The 8065-nt window shown below is 39.5% G+C and overlaps 1 protein-coding gene across 1 annotated transcript; it reads right to left on the bottom strand.

Moving 5' to 3' along the window:
* Positions 1-2340: 2340 nt before the first annotated feature.
* LOC125593250 (transcription factor mef2A-like) lies at positions 2341-5984 on the bottom strand. The gene is made up of 3 exons (XM_048769591.1): positions 4999-5984; positions 4792-4938; positions 2341-4596 (listed from the first exon to the last, which is right to left on the bottom strand). The coding sequence occupies exon 3, from the start codon at positions 4177-4179 to the stop codon at positions 3187-3189; it is 993 nt and encodes a 330-aa protein (XP_048625548.1). The 5' UTR covers positions 4180-4596; positions 4792-4938; positions 4999-5984; the 3' UTR covers positions 2341-3186.
* Positions 5985-8065: the final 2081 nt, after the last annotated feature.

Below are 8065 nucleotides of genomic sequence, written 5' to 3' on the forward strand. Positions count from 1 at the left end.
GCTTAGTCTCGACCTGCCCTCCCAAGTCCTCCTCTTGCTCTACTGCGGCGACCTCCTCTGCCACGGTAAGAAGACTGTCCAGCATTGAACATCCTCATAGAACTCATTTGGTTTTGCTGATTAGTCACAGGTCTCATGGATTGCTGCTGCTGGTTGTACATCACTGGAGCTGCTGCACTTTGAGAAGGTTGTTGGCGCATACCAAAAGGCTGGTTGGGATTGTTCTGACCTACAAACATTGTTGATACTTGTGCTCCAAGGTTTGGTTCTATAACCTGACTGCCATACTGCTGGTTGTACATCATCACTGGAGGTTGAACTGGAAGTGGGTTGGGAACAATTCTCATTTGGTTTGGCTGATTGATCTCAGGTCTCATGGATTGCTGGTTGTACATCACTGAAGCTGCTGCACTTTGAAAAGGTTGTTGGCGCATACTAAAAGACTGGTTGGGATTGTTCTGACCTAAAAACATTGCTGATACTTGTGCTCCAAGGTTTGGTTCTATAATCTGACTGCCATACTTCTGGTTGTACATCATCATTGGAGGTTGAACTGGAAGTGGGTTGGGAACAATTCTCATTTGGTTTGGCTGATTGATCTCAGGTCTCATGAATTGCTGCGGCGGGTTGTACATCATTGGAGCTGTTGCATTGAGAAAAGGTTGTTGGCGCATACCAAAAGGTTGTCTGAGAAGCATAGCTGGTACTTGTGTGCCAAGGTTTGGTTCTGTAAGCTGACTGCTCCTGAAACCAAGCTGCTGGTTGTACATCATTGGCGTCACTGGAGCTAGACTTGGGGGTAGAGTGGGAAAAAATCCCATTTGGTTCGGTTGATCGAGCTGTTGTTGGTTGTACATCATTGAATCTTGATAGATTGGGAACAACGTCCATATGATGCGGCTGCATACAAAGAAGTTGGTTAGAATTGTTCTGCCCTGTTAATCCTTGTGCGCCAAGGTTTGGTTCTGAAAACTGACTGCTCCCATCATAATGATTTGAGTTAATGATTTCTTGTTCATTAGTACTCATCCTTCTCCTCTTTGTTGTTGTACTCTGGCAATCATTAACTTCTTCTTCTTCTTCTTCATCAAAGACGTCAGTCTTTGCTGGATCATGAAATATCTTGAACAGATCCTCTTCATCAATATATTCTACAGATTCATCGTGGATTAGAGGGAGACGTGTACCGAGAGGCAGTTGGAAATCTGACTCCGATTCCAATCTCACAATATATAAAGGTTTCTTTACATAGTCAAGTCCAAAAATGTAGCCAACCACACGACAAAACGGAGCTCTTGTTTCACGAAAAAGCATAGTAGAACCTACTTTCAAAGTTCTAAGCGCTTTGAACCTCTCAAGTATCGCATAACGTTCCTGTAATACCTGTGATCACAAGCAGGGTTTCATGCATTTAAGGCATGGAACTGCTAAAGAAAAAACGAGAATATATGTAAAAATTCCTCTTGAGATTACCATGTTCACAAATTCAACGTTGGTTTGATGCGCAGCTTCAAGGGTCTAGACTCTCTCTCTCTCTATAGTGAGGAAATATCTCAACTATCTCTTTACTACTTATCCTCCTAGATTTGTTCTAACAAACAACAACTTATCCTTTTGTTTAGTCTGGTTTAATCCGGTTTGGTAAAGTACTTAGTTTACCCGGTTATTTAAGTACAAATGTATAAAAATATTGATCAATATACGAATAAAAATGAACATCCGTGCGGGCGCGCAGGTCAAGCTCTAGTGTTTGTCTAAAAGTAGAAACACACACACTCAGAAAAAAAATCCTCCAGAAACAAGCTCATAAAGAATAGAGCAAAATACACAGTTTTACACTAGAGGAGGTTTGTATTCAAGGAAAAAGAAGTTAATACGCAGAGAATGATTCAAGATTCACCAAGACCTAGACGCTTAGATCATTGTCTTAAATTTTTTAATAAGACCAATCTTGTCCTAATAGGTACTACTCTGCACTGTTTCTGTTCTCTACAACTCATCCTTCTCTTTGTTACCGACTTAATATGCTAGTAGAGGTTCTAATTCCATTTGGTTGTTTGGGAGAGAGAGATTCTAAAAACAAGCCCTGAACAATCCTCGTTACTTGATCTTATACACTAAGCAACAAAACAAACAACATACATTTTCGCACAATGCAAGTCCTTTCGGTAACTAACAAAGTACAGCTTTGTTTTACAATGTTAAATATGAATAAAGTTACACGCACTATAAAGAACACAACAACACAGCAAATTATACATACTTTTTTTTTTTAGTACAAACAAGTTTCAAAGAATCAAGTAAACACACAATTTGACACTAGAGGTCGTTATCATAACCATCTTTGGTTTTAGAGATTCTTGAAGAGGAAGAATAATTAAAGTTTATTAGATTTCCAATTTATTAGTATGCACAATGTTTCTTCAGGTGAGTATGTTACAGACACAAACACACATACTAAAAGAAGAGAAAAATACAGGAGCAGTAGAAACAAAATGGGAGAATCTACGTTTTAAGGTACATGTTGTTTTTAAGGAACAATGATTACATATAGAGATAGATTCAAGATTCACGAAAGGCAAAACTCCCCCACTAATCTGAGACAAGTACCCTCAGATCATTATCATCATTACAACTAGAACATTGCTAACTGATCTTGGATGGTCACATCTTGAAATGTCCGCATTTGATTCTTCTAAGCATAAAAAAACATTTATCTAATGGTAATTGATCAACACCACAAAAGAAGGGTCCATTGTAAAAATGATCGACACCAATATAGAGAAACCAAAACTTGCTAGACACAGAGAACATCCATTTTTGTGTCTTTCAAATCCCTTAACGTGTTTCTGATCCAATCCAGCTTGCTATAAAAAAAAATTTTGTCTACTGTTATTGCTTTATATTAGAAACATTTGGGATACAATGATCGTTTTGTATTAACTGTTTCTATTGAGTGTAACACAAGCACTGTACAATTTTGAGTTTCATTACCTCACATACATTGCAATCTCCAGCCTCTCCTATAAGGAGGCGCTTCTAGATCTTAATGGAGAACATACTGGTTTCTAAACAGATCTTTGACTAAAACAGTACCCAGTATTTCATTTACAATTATCAAAATCAATCTGAAGTCTATTTTTTGAAAGAAAATCGTCTTTTACTTTTTACCTAACCTCTTCTGCTCTAGCCTTGACCTTGGCGTGAAGACGATGGTTCATCAGCGTTAGACCCCTGAAACTGCCTTGGCTGTTGTGTTTGAGGCTGAAGTTGCTGATTTACCTGCTCAGGCGGTGGTGGTACTGCTGCACTGGGAGAAGCTTGGTGGTGTTGAATCATATTCATGGGGAACCTAAAGCGTTGTTGTCCTTGGTGGAATTGCTGTTGCTGCAGATGGTAGTTGTAGTTCATCACTGGCCTCACTGCTTGTTGCTGCTGATTGTAGTTGTAGTTCATCCATGGCCTCACTGCTTGTTGCTGCTGATTGGAGTTGTAGTTCATCCATGGCCTCACTGCTTGTTGCTGCTGATTGTAGTTGTAGTTCATCACTGGCCTCACTGCTTGTTGCTGCTGATTGTAGTTGTAGTTCATCACTGGCCTCGCTGCTTGTTGCTGCTGATTGTAGTTGTAGTTCATCACTGGCCTCACTGCTTGTTGCTGCGGCTGGTTGTAGTTCATCCATGGCGGCTGATTTTGCCTTCCCTGGTTCAAGGGATGCCTAGCACTAAAAGCCCCAAGTGATCCACCTGATGATCCTCCTAGACGCTCCAAGTACTCTTGATACCCCTCTGAATCCCTAGGAGCTTCAATTTGCCATAGATGCTGTTGGCTCATACCAGGCTGATGGTTTTGCCTTTTCCTGGAGGAGGAGCTCTCACCTGCCTCATACACTTTCCGCTTTCCCCTTTGCTGAGTAAACTCATTCTGAACAGGTGCAACTGGTCGCTCCTGCTGATATGGAGGCACACTTGGTCTAAGATGCGACATCATCATCTGTTGTGACATTTGAAAAGGAGCAACTGATCCCTCCTGCTGATATGGATGAGGCATTTGAAAATGTGCAACTGGTCGCTCCTGCTGATATGGATGAGGCATCATCATCTGTTGAGACATTTGAGCGCCAGAAGGAACAAGACCACGGTTCTGTTGACTTGCAGACGATATTGAGCCACGTCCCATCGTTTCACCACTCCTATGAAACTGAATAAGACCTGGATCATTAGTAACAAGACTAGGACTAACCTAAGCCAACGTTAATGGTGGGCACAAGAAGCAGAGATAACCAGAGACAATAGACCTAGACTCTACCACTTGTACGACTAAACCTAATCCAACATTAATGGCAGGACAAGAAGCATAGCATAGCAAAACATAAACAATATGCTTAGACTCTCTAATCACTTAAAAGAGTTCTTGATCATCACAAAGTTTGGGATGTACCGTGCTCGAGTCTTCTTGACGATTCTGGTTCTCAGTTGCTTGGTCTTGTATGCTGAGACTAATAGCAGAAGTGTTGGGATTAGAATCAAGAGGACGGTTGAGATCACTTGCAAACGATGCTGAGCCACGTTCCATCATTTGACCACTCCTATAAATCTGATCAAAACTTGGATCAGTACGGAGTAGTAACAAGACTACGTCTAACTAATCCAACGTTAATGGCGGGACGCGAAACAGAGCGAAACAGAGCGAAACAGAGCGAAACAGAGCAAAACAGAGCAAAACAGAGACAATATACATAGACTCTAATCACTAAAAACGTTCTTGATCATCACAAAGTTTAGAAGGTACCGTGGACGAGAATCCTAATGACCCAAAAGTTTCCTCCTCTGTATTGAACTGAATGCCACCAAGATAGGGGCAAGGACTATACGGGTTCTGTTGTTCACTTGCAAAAGAGGTTGAGCCACGTTCCATCGTTTCACCACTCGTACGAATCTGGTTTAAGTCTTGGATCAGTACTAATGTAGTAACAAGAAGCAGAGACAATATGCTTACCGCGATCGCGTCTTCTTGACGATTCTGATTAAGAGAGCTCTCGATAGCTTCTTCATTGACTTCTTCTTCGGTTGTTTTGGCGGGATCAACCTCCTCTCTCTGCACTTCGTCTTTATCAGTTGGAGAAGTAGCCATGGCCAGATATGAGAGAAGTTTCTAGAGAGAAAGATGAGAGAGCGTAGAAGAAGAAACAAGTTAAAGATCTTCTAATATATGGCGCGAGTGCTTAGACCGTTAGGGTTTGTAAGTGCGTGTGAAACTCCACACTAACCGAATCGTTGGAATCTCACGCGCTTATGAAGAGTGAGTAGTTACTAATTACACCAAAAAAGGGTAGGAGAGTCATTTTTAAAAAAGATTATGTAGAGTGAAGAGCAAGGAACCTGACTCCTTTGTTTTGAGTTTTATATAAGGGATGGTAATTGTTTTCAGAGAGTTTTGAGAAAGAGAAATGGTTTATTTAATCTCGCCATCTTTGGTTTTAGTGATTTCTTGATGAATAAGAACACTGTTTATTGGACCTCTACTGATTAGTAAGCACAATGTTTCTTCGGATGAGTATGTTTAGGGCTGGGCACACTTATCGGTTCAGGAATTACCCGAGCGACTTATATCTCTAAAACCAAAAAATCAAAACTGAATCGGAACCGAACCAAAAACCGAATAAGTATCCAAATTTATATAATATAGTTTATAGTTTATATACAAGTAAATATTAACAGTCATTATTGTGCACAAAAAAAACAGTCATTGTTGCATTTAAACTAATCAATTAAAATACTACATACAAACCAAAATACCAAAAAAAAATTACCATAATAAATTTTATCTAAAATATTTTAATTATCCAAATTATTCAAAATTTTATCCAAAAATCCGAAAAATCTGATATTTAATTCGAAAACCAAATTTTCTGTTTTTAATATGGATTACCAGAAAACCGAAACCAAACTAAAACCAAATGAAATCCAAATTTTTCTCGGATATTAGTCGGTTGCCAACTTTGTTACCCGAACCAAAATTTTTTTAATACTATATTAGATACTAAATCTCTAGAATTAAAAAAAAAAAAAAACTAAACCGGAACAGAATGACAAAGACAAAATATGTTACAGACACAAACACACATACTAAAAAAAATACTGTATACAAGAGCACTAGGGACAAGGACAAAGTGGATCCGAATCTACCGTTCACAAACATGTTTTCAAGGAACAATGATTACAAGTAGAGAAAGATTCAAGATTGACAAAAGGCAAAACTCCCCCACAAATCTGAAATAAACACATTGCAACGAGGTTAAGAAAGTAAGCATTTATTAAGCCACATGACCAAGCTTTCTATACACATTTCCTAAAATCCTTTATTAATAAAATAAGTCCTAAAGCAGCATAGTCTTTATTCACATAAGAGATGACAATACTAAAAGATCAACCAAAACCAATGCAAGAAAACGGCCCAACAGAAATTTTGCTACATAATTTGGAAAAGTTCAACTAACTAGTTAGTTATAAAAGTTGATTAGACAGTCCTTCAGAGACTCTTTTGAGATAGTGAAGATAATCATGTCACTTAGGCTTCTGCTTAGTCTCGACCTCCCCTCCCAAGACCTCTGGCTCTACTGCGATGACTTCCTCTGCCACGGTAAGAAGACTGTCCTGCAGCATTGAACATCCTCATAGAACTCATTTGGTTTTGCTGATTAGTCACAGGTCCCATGGATTGCTGGTTGTACATCACTGGAGCTGCTGCACTTTGAGAAGGTTGTTGGCGCATACCAAAAGGCTGGTTGGGATTGTTCTGACCTAAAAACATTGTTGATGCTTGTGCTCCAAGGTTTGGTTCTGTAATCTGACTGCCATACTGCTGGTTGTACATCATTGGAGCTTGAACTGGGAATGGATTGGGAACAACTCCCATATTGTTCGGCTGATTGATCTCACGTCTCATGAAATGATGCGGCGGATTGTATACCATTGGAGCTGCTGCATTGAGAAAAGGTTGTTGGAACATGCCAAAAGGCTGTCTGAGATTGTGCTGACCTAGTTCTGTAATCTGACTGCTCCTGAAACCATGCTGCTGGTTGTACATCATCACTGGAGCAGCTTGACTTGGGAGTAGATTCTGATTGATCTCAGGTCTCATGAAATGATGCGGCGGATTGTATACCATTGGAGCTGCTGCATTGAGAAAAGGTTGTTGGAACATGCCAAAAGGTTGTTTGAGATTGTGCTGACCTAGTGGCTGGTTGTACATTATCACTGGAGCAGCTTGACTTGGGAGTAGATTCTGATTGGTCTCAGGTCTCGTGAGTTGCTGCTGTTGGTTGTACATCATTAAAGCTTGACATAGAATTTGAAGTAGATTGGGAACAATGTCCACATGATGTGGCTGCATACAAAGAAATTGGTTAAAATTGTCTTGGCATTGTCCCTCATAATGATTGCAAGTCCTCAAAATCTTCTTGTTTGAGTTAATGATTTCTTCTTCACTACTCATCCTTCTCCTCTTTGTTGTTGTACTCTGGCAGTCATTAACTTCTTCTTCTTCTTCAAAGATGTCAAACGCAGCCCTTACTGGATCATTAAATCTCTTGAACAGATCCTCTTCATCAATATATTCTGCAATTTTCTGGGCGACTAGAGGGATAAGTGTACCGCGAGGCGTTTTGATGTCTGATTCCATTCTCACAACGTAGAAAGGTCTCCTTACATATCCAAATCCAAAGTAGTAACCAACCACAAGACCAAAAGGAGCTCTTGTTTCACTTATAAGCAAAGTAGAACCTACTTTCAAAGTTCTATCCTCTCCGATCATCTCAAGTACCACATGACGTGCCCTTACAACCTGTGATAACAAACATAGTTTTAAAATTCCTCTTGATATTCCCATTGATGTAGCTTCTAGGGGTTTTTTTTTTGTTGTTGTTGTTGATAAAGGTCTATATTCTCTCTAGCTACACGATTTATAGTTAAGAAATAGCAGATATCTCGTAGTACTTATCCTCCTAGATTTCTAAAGATTTTCATATCTCTTGTGTATATTGAAATCATTAAGTTCTAACAAA

This window comes from Brassica napus, chromosome C9 (assembly GCF_020379485.1).
Source record: "Brassica napus cultivar Da-Ae chromosome C9, Da-Ae, whole genome shotgun sequence".
NCBI classification, from domain to species: Eukaryota; Viridiplantae; Streptophyta; class Magnoliopsida; order Brassicales; family Brassicaceae; genus Brassica; species Brassica napus.

Bases quoted from the DNA above. Each gene is read 5' to 3' on its own strand.
- LOC125593250 (XM_048769591.1), bottom strand. From the start codon at position 4,179: ATGGGACGTGGCTCAATATCGTCTGCAAGTCAACAGAACCGTGGTCTT.